Source organism: Ranitomeya imitator, chromosome 5 (genome assembly GCF_032444005.1).
Source record: "Ranitomeya imitator isolate aRanImi1 chromosome 5, aRanImi1.pri, whole genome shotgun sequence".
NCBI lineage: Eukaryota > Metazoa > Chordata > Amphibia > Anura > Dendrobatidae > Ranitomeya > Ranitomeya imitator.
Window position 1 is genome coordinate 561,744,846 of NC_091286.1, and position 14,264 is coordinate 561,759,109.

The 14,264-nt window shown below is 45.8% G+C and overlaps 2 protein-coding genes across 2 annotated transcripts in view; both read right to left on the reverse strand.

The window, feature by feature from the left end:
- The window catches only part of AP1S3 (adaptor related protein complex 1 subunit sigma 3), a 94,224-nt gene that overhangs the window by 35,487 nt on the left and 44,473 nt on the right, over window positions 1-14,264 (reverse strand). Inside the window, exons 2-3 of the mRNA XM_069727674.1 lie at window positions 11,638-11,816; window positions 1,825-1,933 (exon numbers count right to left, since the gene is read on the reverse strand). Coding sequence (XP_069583775.1) covers window positions 1,825-1,933; window positions 11,638-11,816 — 288 coding nt within the window. The remainder of the gene's footprint in view (window positions 1-1,824; window positions 1,934-11,637; window positions 11,817-14,264) is intronic.
- LOC138638416 (uncharacterized) lies at window positions 6,495-9,154 on the reverse strand. The gene is made up of 5 exons (XM_069727673.1): window positions 8,940-9,154; window positions 8,785-8,859; window positions 8,475-8,670; window positions 8,152-8,314; window positions 6,495-7,487 (listed from the first exon to the last, which is right to left on the reverse strand). The coding sequence occupies exons 3-5, from the start codon at window positions 8,629-8,631 to the stop codon at window positions 6,497-6,499; spliced, it is 1,311 nt and encodes a 436-aa protein (XP_069583774.1). The 5' UTR covers window positions 8,632-8,670; window positions 8,785-8,859; window positions 8,940-9,154; the 3' UTR covers window positions 6,495-6,496.

Genomic DNA, 14,264 nt, shown 5'->3' on the forward strand with positions numbered 1-14,264 from the left:
AGATGGGGCAGGATGGGGAGATCATATGGTGTAGAATGGATACTCATGAGTGCAGGATGGGAGAACATATGGCTGGAGCCAGGAATGAGATAAACGGGGCCAGGGTGGGGAATATTATTACCATAGGGGCTAATTAAGGGATATTATTACTGCAGTGATGTATTTATTTTATTTTTTGAGTATACTGTTCTAAATGGGGGGGCGATCCTGTTACTGTGCAGAGTGACACTATATCGCCTTTTTATCTTCATGTGGTGTAATGTAGAAGTTGTGAAAAATTAAGTAATGTGTTCTGCAAGCGGAGCTCGAGATAACTGTGTTATTTCCTGCAGAAACGAGTCCTGGCTGGAAGAAATTATGGCGGTCTGTGCTGGATGAAAGATGAAGGACTTCACCTAGAGATGTCACTGGTGAGTCAGTGTTACCTATACACTGACACTATACACTGTATACTATATACAAAGGTCCTGTGTACAATGTCACCAGTGATCACTGTATTACCTATACATTATATACAGAGCTCCTGTGTATAATACCACCAGTGATCTCTGTATTACCTCTACACAGACACTGCATATTAATTACAGATCTCCTGTGAATACTGGCACTTATGGTGATAGTATTGTGTTTTTTGTTTTTTTTTCATTACTGATCAGTATTGTAGTATTCAGTCACTATGTGGTGGTAATATGTGGTCTGGAAATGGTGTTGTGGTATTTGTCCCTTGTATGTGCTATTTGGTCACCAAGTGGTAATATGTGGTCTTGACATGGTGCGGTGGTATTTGTTCCTTGTATGTGATATTATTCGATCACTGTGGTTGTAATTTGTGGTCTGGTCATGGTGCGGTGGTATTTGTTCCTTGTATGTGATATTATTGGTCAAGATATACCTAAATTGTATTGCAGATTTTAACAAATATTTAATAGGTTACAGTAGAGTAGGGCCCGGCCATTTTTCTGGAATAATCTGGTTCGGGTATATCATGACCCCCGTCTCATGACCCCCGTCTCATGACCCCCGTCACATGACCGGGGGGCCCACAGTGTGTGAACAGCCCGGGGCCCTGGCTACCCTTAATCCACCCCTGCTGGGCAACATCGTGTCACGCAATGTTTAGCTCAAGCCAAAGGCCCAGCATATAATATCCGTAACCAGGATTGTTACAGAGGGATCTACAGCAGTGCAGCAGGGTGGGAAGTGCAGAATAAGTGGGTCTGCAGCTGCCATCCGAAGACTAAGCAGTACGAGCAGGTCACCCAGGATGTAGCAGCTTATCACGTGGGCGGATGCCCTCAGGACTGGGGTGAAGCGGTCATGGGGCTCTAATGGATTAAGCCTGCACAGAGTAGATGCTGAGAATACGGAAGGTACAGCCCATCCCGGAAGCGAGCTTAGTGACAGAGAGAGGAGGCAGGGGACAGAAGAGAAGCTGTATGTTGTGAATCCTGATGATGATCATGCTGGATTGAATATGAATATGCTGTGTACAAGTCTCAGTAAAGTTGCCACGTTTAAAGTTGGACTGTGACTCTGTTATTTCTAAAGTGGATCCCAAAGTCCTCCAGAAACGTACGGAGGACCCTGATGGAGCAGCGAAAGGCGATGCAGGTATGCCGAATGATAGGCAGCGTGTTTATGTAATGGAAGGCCAGGGCACACTGTTGCAGATGCTGGTGGCCAGTACAACTGCCTTATCCTTCCCTCACAAATACATGGAAGCACTTGCACGGGATGTTGTGTTCTCTATGTTTTTAGTGGTCAAACCAACATGTGGCCATTTTATTGTTTCAATAACAGATGAAAAGATGGTGAAAAACTTACATTTCCAAAGTATTTATCGAGCAGCTCCACAAGCCTATGAACGATCTCCAACGTCAGCAGCTCATTATCTTGATCTTCTATGGCACAGCAGAAGTACAGGCTGGCATACCTGAAAAGTCAGAAGACAAAAGGCCAAAAATAATTGGGATAATTGCTACTTATTAATAAAGCAGTGTAGGTAGCAATCAGGAATCACAGATCTGGGCTGACCTTTTTTTTTAATAAAAGAGTGAGGAATCCAAGATTTGGGAGTTCTCTAAATATAATCCAGTAACAAAACACATCAAAAGGGTCATTAATAACCAACGAAAGGGCACAGCTTTCCAGTAAAGTCGGGTCTGAATTTTTAGGTTGCGAGATCCCAGCATGCAGATCGAGATCCCACAGCCTCTTTTGTAGTGAAAACACGAGATATTACTTTTTTAGCCAACCCAGCACTCCTTCATACTTTCAGCAAGTGCTTGTCTTGTTACCTGAGAGCAGTAGGAGGATGTAGAGGCAGAGACCTAGATTCCAATGATGTGTCACTTATTTGGCTGCTTGCTGTCATTTTGATAATAAATTCCTCTTTTATCTGCTGCAAATCTGCCAGTGCTCAGAATACTGAGCTCTGGATAACCCCGCCCACGCCACTGATTGGCAGCTTTCTGTGAACACTGTGCAAAGGCAGAAAGCTGCCAATTAGTGGGGCAGGATTACACAGAGCAGGAAGACTACATGGCACAAAACAGCTAGTCAGGCAATGATAATCTCCTGCTGATAAAACACTGATTCAACTGAAACTACAAACACACAGCCTAGTAAGTGACACATCAGAAATCAGAGTCTGCCCCTATAGCATTGCTGTCCTCAGATTACCGTATATAAAAACCTGATCACAAATTCTCTTTAAGCTGTTACCGATTGGTAACATTATTACTATTTTGTAACAGCTTAAAGTATGCAGCAGTGTTGGATTAGTGGAAAGAGCCAGAGTAACTACGGGCGGGTTTGGGATCTCGGAAAGTCTGGCTCTTACTGGGGCCATTAGGGCAATTTCTGCTATTTTTATTACTAGGAGATATATATAACATGTATTTGGTGCTGCCCGCTGTTTTATTAAATGGCTGAAGTTCTCAATCATCTAAAAATCTCAATGATCCCTTAGGAGTGTTCTGTTGTTAGGGCCACCCGGTGGCTCAGTGGTTAGCACTGCGGCTCAGTGGTTAGCACGGTTGCTTTCTAGTCCTGGGTTCTTTGGTTCAAGGGCAACATCTGTATGGAGTTTGTATGTTCTCCCCATGTTTGTGTGGATTTTCTCCGGGTTCTCTCCCACACTCCAAAGACATACAGATCGGGAATCTACATTGTGAGCCCCAATGGGGCCAGTAAGGCTACGTTCACATTCGCGTCTTTCGACGGAGCGTCGTCAACGCAACGCACGACGCAAGTAAAACACATGTCCAATGCAGGTTTTGTAGCCGCACGCGTTCAACGCATGCGTCGGAAAACGCTTCGTTTTTTTTTGTAATATTTGCGTTTTTGCAAAAAACGCAGCATTTTCTGACGCATGCGTTTACCTAAAGTGATGTCATTTTTTACACAATTGCACAAAAGAAAGCCACAATTTACTGTCTAGACACTAGATAAGGATCACCAATGGCTAGAAGAGGCCCGGTGTAGTGTAATTGGGTATATATACCCTGGCATAGATGAATTCCTCAGATTTTGCTTGTTTCCAGCATCATGATGGCGCGTCCTATGGAGAGTATCTACATGAATAGGGAGTTGGATTTTGCCTTGGCTATTGCTTATGCTATTGCCTTTCATGAACAAAGGAAAAGAGAAAAACGGAGGAGTCATCGGCGCTTTTGGCTACACCCTATCGTGGAAGTCCAGGAGAGCCGTGGAGCCTACCATTGTTTGTTTGGCGAGCTAAATGAGAACCAGGAAAAATATTTTGAATATACCCGGATGTCTTAAGACAGCTTCCGCTATCTTCTGCGTCGTGTGGAAGGAGCCAATACCAGGCAGGACACACAGCTCCGGAGATCAATTTCCGCAGAGGAACGGCTGCTGGTGACTCTACGGTACATAATGTAGTTGTATTTGAACGACTGTCATATGTTCTGGCCTTTTTAAAAAAAATATTTTTGGGGTTGGTATGTTTTTTAATTTTTTTTTATTACAATGTACTTTAATTAAATTTATTTATTTATCTTCTTGCCAGTTTTCTGGCTACCGGAGAGACCTTGAGATCCCTGCATTTCCAATTCAGGATTGGAGTTTCCACACTTTCGGATTACAAAGCCTGCAAGAAGTGGATCTCTGTTTTTTAATTATAAAAAAATACTTTTCCACCGTGCTCATAGCAATTGCAGGTGCGGACTGCAGGTTTCTCGCCGTGGACATTGGAGCTTTCGGCCGGACCAATGACTCGCGGACATTTAAAGAGTCTGATATGGGCAGAAGATTATATGGGAACAATTTTAATTTCCCCCAGCCACGACCTCTTCCCAACACCGAAGGCCCGGCGATGCCATTTGTTGTGGTTGGGGATGAGGCATTTCAAATGTGTGCCAACCTACTGAAACCCTACTCCAGTCGTGGCTTGGACCACACCAAAAGTGTATTTAATTACAGACTGTCCAGGGCCAGAAGAACAGTGGAGTGCGCCTTTGGGATCCTGGTGTCCAAATGGCGTATTTTAGGATCCGCCATCAATCTGAAAATTGAGGTGGTGAAGGCTTGTGTGGTTCTACACAATTATGTTATTGCTAAAGAGAGACTGAATGTGGAACTAGATGAACCCATACCAAACCCTTTGCCCGACTACCATGATCATCCTCTGAGGACAAGTGTTGAAATTGGGCAGATGAGGGACCGATTTGCTTCCTATTTTGTTTCTGATGTTGGTCGTGTGTCATGGCAAGATCAAATGGTGTAGTGTTTATGTTTCAGTTCAACTTTATCTGGCTTTTAGTTTACCATACATTTATTGTGATTAAAGTCAAATAAAATACTGACATAAGATTGTAACACAATTGGGTCCATAAAATGTAACCAGTTGGGTGGCTAATGTAATGTTCTTCTAATTTTCTAAGGTACTGTAAGACTCATGCTGGTGTGGTAGTTGGAGGCAGGTATATCTCGCCCAGGTGTTTGTCCTATGTGAATTAGGCCACTCAGTATCTTCAGGGTGCTAATGGGTTAATGATTGCAGGAATAAAAGATGACCAGCTGGGGGTTTTCAGCGTCTGCCTGGGGCACACAGATTGCCTGCCTGTGTGAGACAAACGTGAGTGAAGAGCTCTGCTCAAGAATTTTGTGATGTTAGCTGGGTGGGAGAAGCCCCCCCAGTTGTTGAGATAGCTACTTATTTGTTTAGTTAGTGCCGGACAGGCTAGGATTTATTTTTATGTTTTGTTCATGTTGCTTTCACGTTAATAAATCTGACCTGAGGTCAGCCTGCTCAGAAACCTGCTGTACGCCTCAGATTCAATGCACAAACCACATGACCTTTGACCCCAGCAAAGGCGATCCCAGAGTGTTTTGTCACAGTACCTAGAATATCTACTGTGTTGTTTTTTGAACAAATGTACGTGAATGTGCCTTTCCTTTATAAAAACGGTTCCCCTTTTTTAACCAAAAGTTGTGGTCAATAAAATTTTGTAAAAAAAATATTCCTTTGTCCATTTTAATACCAACTGTGTGTACCACTAAAAAAATGTAGTCAGGTGATCACCATTTCCCAAAAACACTCTGCCTAACCACCCCACTTATGTTCACATCCGTGTGTTGCATAGTTGAGCGAACATGATCGGCTCCCTCCTTGTCAAGTTATGAAGCTTGCAGACTAGTTGCATATGGAACGCGGCTTCATGTAGTGCGCTGGTTGAAGCATTTTTCAGCCGCCGCAGCTGCATGTGCCGCGGCTGTGTGACAGGCATTACACATGCATGGCGAGGCCTACAAATTAGGCTTGGGTTGTGCATGTGTTCTGCATGTCACTCAGCCTCGGAACATGCGGCTGCGGTGGAGGAAAAAAATCCCCACTCTAGGAAGCCGGCTTCCATATGCTAGTAGTCGGCAAATGTTAGCTTGCCAAGGAGGGAGCTGATCATGTTTGCTCAACTCTAGTGAGTTAACACTATTGAACTCTGGATGATTGACAACATCCTGAGTCAAATAGTGGCGACACTTGGCCACGTGACCATTGCTACCACCTCACCTGACCCATTACCTTCAAGTATGTTTAGGCTGCCGTCACACTAGCAGTATTTGTTCCTTAATTTTACATCAGTATTTGTAAGACAAAACCAGGAGTGGGTGATAAATGCAGAAGTGGTGCATATGTTTCTATTACACTTTTCCTCTATTTGTTCCAATCCTGGTTTTGGCTTAAAAATACAGAAGTAAAATACTGACCAAATACTGCGAGTGTGACGGAAGCCTAAAAATTGTAATATTTCCTCTCTTTGTGTTTAACACCTCATAGTACAATGAGAGACACACAAAAAAAGAAAATAAAAAAATTTATAAAATAGTGTCTGACATTGCAGATATGAGGTGTGAAAAACATTAGATATGTGTACACGGCGCACGGTGTGAGTTGCTGGCAACAACAATAAAAATAAATTGAGTTTGTAAACAAACTTTTTTATTGGGGGACACAAGAAAAAAAAGGGAAAGATTAAGGGGTATCCACGTCGGCAATTAAGGGCGACTCATATCCACCGGTTTGGGAGTATGTTGGGGAGGGGGTGGAGTAGGGGGAGGTGGAAGCATAATCTAGGATGCTTGAAGGTATCTCCGACCACCCTGTGGCCGTCGGTGGTGTGGCCCTCGGTGGTGACATTGCCAACTCATGAGAGGGGGGAGGAGGCACAACAAGTGTACGAGTTCCTGTTGACAGGCTCCGGCTACTCCAGCTCAGGCTTGAACCCGGCCGAGAGCTCGGTGTGGTTGCAGGAGCTGCCTGAGCCGCCGTAGCTGTCCGGGTTTTCCTTTTTTTTCGGTGTCCATCTTGTTGTTCCTCCGCAGGCTGTCTTTGTGAACTTGAGGGCCTGGCAGGAGCAGGCCTCAGCGGCTCGGTGCGATGGTGTCGGTGGCGGCGTCCCTCAGCACCCGGACCTCGGTAGAGTTGCTCTGCAGCAGGACTAGGAGTCATGCTTGCCAGCGTTGGAACTACTGGCATTGTAGCCGCTGACTGCATTATCCTAGCCTGCTGCAGAGCACTCACATAGGCGTTGTTGCAGGCCTGCATCACCGAAATCTGGAGTTCCGGCGTAAGGTGTTCCACCATGCCCTTCGCAATTGTACTAAAAAAATGTTTCGCCGGCTTCATGAGCTTGGATTCCATTGATTCAAGGCGCCGGTCGATAGTGGACAGAGCAGTGTCCATCCTATCTCCCAGCACCTTGAAACAATTTTGGAAAACCGTGCCCAAATGGAAATATTCGGGCATTAGCGGCCTGTCCCAGGCCCGCTGACGCTGTTGGGAATACCCGAAAGAAGGAGCGCCAGAGGCCTCGGCCAGGCGAAGACCAGATGTACCGGCTGCCGGTTCTCCAGATCCTGGTGCAAGCCTGCTCACGCTGTGGGATGGCTGTGACGGGTCTGATGGCGATTCATGAAGGACCGCTCCAGATGGACGAACAGGCTCGAGGGTGCTGCTGTGTGTTCTGTGAAAACATAAGCAAAACATTAGTATACAAAATCTTACATTTTACATTCGCCACCTCCTGTGTACTAAAAAGTTAACATTGCATCACACAACACTATAAAATAATCTAACATAATTGTAAAGGGTCAGTTCCGTCTGTCAGTCTGTCTGTCCTTCAGTACCCGTTAATCGCTGATTGTTCTGTCCAGCTGGCTGTCATGGCTGACGCGACCAATAAGCGATGGGCTCAGTCCTGAATAAAATGACCGCTCCTTACTCCACGCAGTGAATGCCTGTCGCCCGCATACTCCCCTCACCGCGGGTGCAATCCGTTGCCGCTGTTTACCTTGATGTCACCCACGTTTTAATATTGACGCGGCCTATACCGCATCAGTATTAAAAAAATGTAAAAATTTAGAGTTTAAAACTAACCAGGGTATACTCACCCTCCGTTGACGTTTGTGACGGCCGTCATGGTTTACACTTATCGTCTGACCTGCCATGACGTAACGGTCAATAGACTACACCACTATGAAATATTGGACGTGGCTGGGCAATATACTATGTGTCTCTGGAATGTAGACTACGTCACTGGGCAATATACTAAATGGCTGGGCAATATACTACGTGAACATGCATGTTGTACAATACACGATGTGGTGGAATAGGAACTAAATACTTACTCTCGGCAGCCAAGGATCGGTCTCATGAACTGTAGAAGTCGTGCGTACTTATACGTTGATGTCCTTGCCGCAGCAGCACCACTTCGAGCCTGTTCCTCCTCCTTCCGCAGGAATTTATTGAAACGGTCCTTCATGGAATGCCATCTTGTCTTCAATTTTTGGACTGTTAAAAAGCAACAACAACAAAAAAAATTAGAGATTGTACCTTTTCAAATGATAAAACAACTGTGTGCGATACAACAAACTTGCAGGAGTTGATCACATCGCATACGGTTGTGATATCCTGGCCTGATGGGTCATAGTGGCGTTTCAGCAATACTTACCAAATTTTCCTTTGTCCGTGGGTGAAGCGCTGTCAAAGCCATCCCACAGCGATTTTGCCACCTCATTCCACAGGCGCCTCAAAACAACCTGGTCCGCGTGCCGGGGGTCACGGCTGTCCCACAACGGGCCTCGCTCCTGGATACAGGCGACCATCATATCGATGTCTATGGACTCCTGTTGGTCCCGTCATGGAACCTATAAAAATTGGAAAACATTAATGTTTGCAAGCTAAATAACCCCCCCACCACCACCAAAAAAAAAAAAAAAAAGGGTTTAAACATTAAAAACATTCCTTGAAGAAATACTTACTCGCCGGCTTGCCACCACAGCTTGGCCCCGAGGTTGCTGCTCCTGCTGGTTCTCTTCCTCCTCATTTGAAGAAGCCTGGAAAACAGTTTACAAAAAATGTAATGACATGTGTACAAATACAACGAATAGTAACCAACAGTGGATCATGTACTCACCGAACTCCCCTGCGGTGTTGTGTGGTTTGAGTCGCTGGTCATGGTGTACAAGATAAATTCTGCAAGGAAACAGTTAAAAAATTATTACATTAACAGAATGCATAATACTCAGCCACATAGCTGAAAATATAAAAAATCCATACATAAACATTACGACCACAACGCACAGTGCACTCTTAGTACAATGCCAACTGAACAAGCGCTGAGCAAACAACACCGCCATACATTTAAAAAAAATCAATAGCAAAGACGACACAATGGCAGAGTATAGCAAAAACAGAATACAACAGTCCCAGAAAAGATAACAAAAAAAATAAACTACAGCCCCTATGTGCAAATCAAAAAAAGACACATAATTCTTTTTATAACAAAAATGGCACAAGACAAGGCTATCCAGAATAAACCACCATATTTTCCATTCTTCTTAAAAAACAAGAAAGCCAAGATAACGGTTACATAGAAGCCCAGACACATCAGAGCCTGATAAGAAAAAAAACATTTCCAATAAAAAAAAAAAAAACTGGAACAACCGCATGCAATACATAACAACCCCGAAAAAATTTTAAACACCACAAACTCATAGAAAAAAAACAAAAACAAAAAAAAAAAAAGAAGGGAAAAGAAAAGTCAATCCTGGATAGAACACCGTAAATTACAAAAAAACCTAACAAGGCCGGAGACAATGAAACGCCATCATATAACGGCAGAAATACATCACAACCAGAATAAAAAAACACCAATTTCCATATTTCCATTAAACAACAACAGTATAGCCAGAATAAAGTACAGTACAACATCCACAACTTGCAATAAAAAATTTTTAAAAATAAAACACAAAGAAAATGTGCAGAATCCATTCTATACTTACATAACTTGAAGAGAGCTTGTCTGGTGTGTGTCCAATGCTGCAGCCAACTGACAAACAATGCATCAACCTATATTTTATATCTAGGTTGTTTTGTCATTGTCTAGACACAGTCTAGACACTTTATCTTGTTATTTTATTAAACGACGCATGCGTCGCACAACGCGCTGCAACGTACGCACTTGCGTCATCTGCGTCGTCAATTGGTTTCTATGGGAAATTAAACGCATTGACGACGCAAGGCCGACGCATGCGTTTTTTTTTTTAAATTTCGCCGCTACAAAAACGCAACATGTAGTGTCGACCGCGCCCCTCCAGGTGCAGCAAAACGACACATGCGTCGGAGAACGCATGACAACGCATACAAACGCATGTCCATGCGTCCCCAATGTTAAAGATAGGGGCGCACGACGCATGCGTTGATATGCGTCGTCGACGCTGAGTCGAAAGACGCGAATGTGAACGTAGCCTAACAGAAAAAAACATGTCAATTCTAGTGTATATGAACGACCATGCAGACCTCTTCACTAACAGCAGTTCTGACTTGTCCCGCTGGTAACAGCTGATCACTTGCAGGTTAACAAAGTAAGACCGGCAGTCGGGGACTCTCTGGCGAAGCGGTAGCGAAACGCGTGTTGCAGTGGTGTGTGGGGGCCGTGGTGTCCTTTTGATGGTCAGTATAGTGGTTACATCGGCAGTTTCTGACTGGCTTTATCTCATTTTCATCTATTTCCATGAGTGTCATACATTTTCAAACTGTGCAATATTTATTCTAAAATAATTTAAACATTTTATGGACATCTTATGTCCCATTAATCAGTTCATTTTATCACCAACTTATTATTTATTGTTTGTGTGGTGCAATATTTTGTTATTAATGTTTTGCCCATTTAGTCATTTGTATTAATTTGGATTTATGTAATTATTTATATATTTGCAGTTACCGTATATATAAATACAATGTATATACATACATCTTTACGCAGTATTGATATACTACATTTAATCCCCTTTATAGTTTGTGCGTCCATCCCCCTCCCCCTTTTTATTCCTTCCCACTCCCCACACCCTTTTGCCTTTCCCTTATTTTTTACTAGTTTGTGTTCTAGGTTTAGAACATATCAATTAATAAAAAAAACACACGATTTGTACAACTTTATTTTGTATTGTATGCAGGCTGTCAATCGTGCCCAGGAAGAGGGAAAATAGAAGATCCGAGGCAGGACTAATCTGGGGAAGAGATGCCCTGCTGGACTAGTCCTCATTAGCACATGCGATACTGCAGACTTAGGAACCAATTCACAAAGGCTTTTTCAACAATTTTCTGGTGTAAAATACCTGAGATGTTGCAAAATATATTTTTCTATCTCATATGCAATGTTTTGAAAAACTATTTTATTGGTAGTATACAGAGAAAGATATCTAACAATGTCACACCATGTTGTGAGAAGAGGGCAGCCGATGGATATTTCCAATGGGAACTACATGTGTCTGTAAATGATATATAAATCGTGCTCACATGGCTAATAAACAGAAATGTTTATGCTCACAATGGTACAAGTTTCTTTTATCCGAGCTCTCGGGACTGAAAGGGCCATGTCCCACCATTTGGCCTCACTGGTGATCCCGTGATCTGACAGAGTCCGAATATATTGCTACAACAGGACCCAAGGATGTAACTGGCCTGGGAGTGGTAGCAATGCTCCTCTGTGATGGGCCAACCAGCAGCTGCACCCACGCCGTGCCAGCAGTGCCTAGTGCCGATGCTGCATCAGAGATGCTGGCGTAATGGGGGCAGACAGGTAGAAGAATGGGAGTATATGGACAATATACCTCTTGTATACAAGTTTTAAATCCTTCCAGTCCACAAAGCTGCTGGTCTTAGGGCTCCGGGTCAGAATTATGTGCATCAGCTCCCGTGTTATCTTGCGTTTCTCTTTCTCGGTCAGGGTTACATACCATTTCTGCAGTCTCAACTTCCCTTGCCGGCTGAACAGAAGGAGGAATCGAATCTGTAAGACAGGCCAGAGCAATGAGAAGAGAAACATACCCAACCTTAAAGGGGTTTTCAGGCATCAAATAACGAATGACAATGAGCTCGCTCTGTTTGAAAATATTAAACTCAGCTGTTACTCACCCTCCCCAGCTTCAGTGTCGCCCCACTGCAGAAAGGCCGTACTGGGGGTCCACGGCACGTAAGGGGAGGCCGCCATGACGGGGTTACGTGGGACCTGGGGAGCTGGAGCAGTTAGAAGGGATACGGTTGTAAGGGGTTAACTGGGAACTCAAGGGGTGGCTTTAGGGGCATTTTTTTAAAATAAGGGGTGGAACTAGGGGACTGCGGGGAGGGGGCACATAAAAAGGGGCACGCTCCTCACGCAGGCATCCATTTTAGGTGCCTGCGTGACAAGTGAGGAATCTCCCGCCCACCCTCCCTTTTTTGGTTAGGGTAATGGGGGGGGTGAAGTCGGCATATGTGGGCTTTTGGAGTATTGTTTTAAGAGGCGTCTAAATGTATTTATTTTGTTATGTGAATGCGGTCAGGGTATTGTCACGGCAGTTGGCGGGGGTGGAGGTCCTCGAAGTCGGTGGAAATGGTAAATCGTGGTTCAATGGGGTGGGGATCTTGAGAGGTCCTGGACACCCCATGAGAGAATTTAACAAGGCGCGGTACGGTTATCCCGTGTGAGGTGGATTTATGGGCCCCTGGCATGGGGGTGGGTTCAGTGGACCAGGATTGGTTGTTATCTATCCCTGAGCTGGTGCTTTACGGCTGGGGGTAAGACTCATCCTGGGCTGAACATTGTGGAGTTTTTGGGATACTGAGTTTTATAACTTTGGGGCTTCGAGGACCGCCCCTCCTATTCTGGGTTGTCATAAAAGTTCTGTTATCTTTTATTTAATAAAATGGCTGCTGTGGCCAATTAAATCCAACATATGTCTCCGTCTGCGGTTTTGAGTACGTTAGAAGTTTATTCTTTAGATTGTTAAGAGGCCTGTTTAAGGGGGTTGGGGTAATTTTTCCAGGTCACGGAACTCACGTATACCCTATGTCATGCGGTTCTCATCTTTGTTGACAGGCTGTATTAGTGTCATCACTACTACCTTGGCATCACTCTCGAGCCTAGTGATTGGCTGCAGCAGTCATATGTGCTGTAGTTGTATCACCGCTGCAGGTTGTGAATAAAGACAGTAGTAGCAGAAGAGAGCAGGCAGTGCTGGAGCCGGAAATCCCCTCTTAGGCATCTTTCACACTTGCATCGGTACGGGTCCGTCGCTATGCATTGGGCCGACGCATCCACTGCCCAATCTGCAGTCTGGGGAGGAGGGGGCGGAGTTTCGGCCGCACATGCGCGGTCAAAAGTGGTGGACGCGACGCACAAAAAAAGTTACATTTAACTTTTTTCGTGACGACGGTCCGCCAAAACACGACGGATCCATCGCACGACGGACGCTACGTGTGGCAATCCGTCGCAAATACAAGTCTATGGGCAAAAAACGCATCCTGCGAGCACATTTGCAGGATCCGTTTTTTGCCCAAACCAACTGATTGCAAAAAACGGAAGTGTGAAAAAGGCCTTAGTTCACAGGTTGCAGCGGTGATAAGTTTGATTGCACTGTGAGAATGTGCACACTCTGCTCATTACTGGGTGCACATGTTCCCGCCCCAGCGTCTGCTACGTGGGTGCACATGCTCCCGCCCCAGCGTCTGCTACGTGGGTGCACATGCTCCCGCCCCAGCGTCTGCTACGTGGGTGCACATGCTCCCGCCCCAGCGTCTGCTACGTGGGTGCACATGCTCCCGCCCCAGCGTCTGCTACGTGGGTGCACATGCTCCCGCCCCAGCGTCTGCTACGTGGGTGCACATGCTCCCGCCCCAGCGTCTGCTACGTGGGTGCACATGCTCCCGCCCCAGCGTCTGCTACGTGGGTACACATGCTCCCGCCCCAGCGTCTGCTACGTGGGTGCACATGCTCCCGCCCCAGCGTCTGCTACGTGGGTGCACATGCTCCCGCCCCAGCGTCTGCTACGTGGGTGCACATGCTCCCGCCCCAGCGTCTGCTACGTGGGTGCACATGCTCCCGCCCCAGCGTCTGCTACGTGGGTGCACATGCTCCCGCCCCAGCGTCTGCTACGTGGGTGCACATGCTCCCGCCCCAGCGTCTGCTACGTGGGTGCACATGCTCCCGCCCCAGCGTCTGCTACGTGGGTGCACATGCTCCCATCCCAGCGTCTGCTACGTGGGTGCACATGCTCCCGCCCCAGCGTCTGCTACGTGGGTGCACATGCTCCCGCCCCAGCGTCTGCTACGTGGGTGCACATGCTCCCATCCCAGCGTCTGCTACGTTGGTGCACATGCTCCCATCCCAGCGTCTGCTACGTGGGTGCACATGCTCCCGCCCCAGCGTCTGCTACGTGGGTGCACATGCTCCCCGCCACAGCGTCTGCTACGTGGGTGC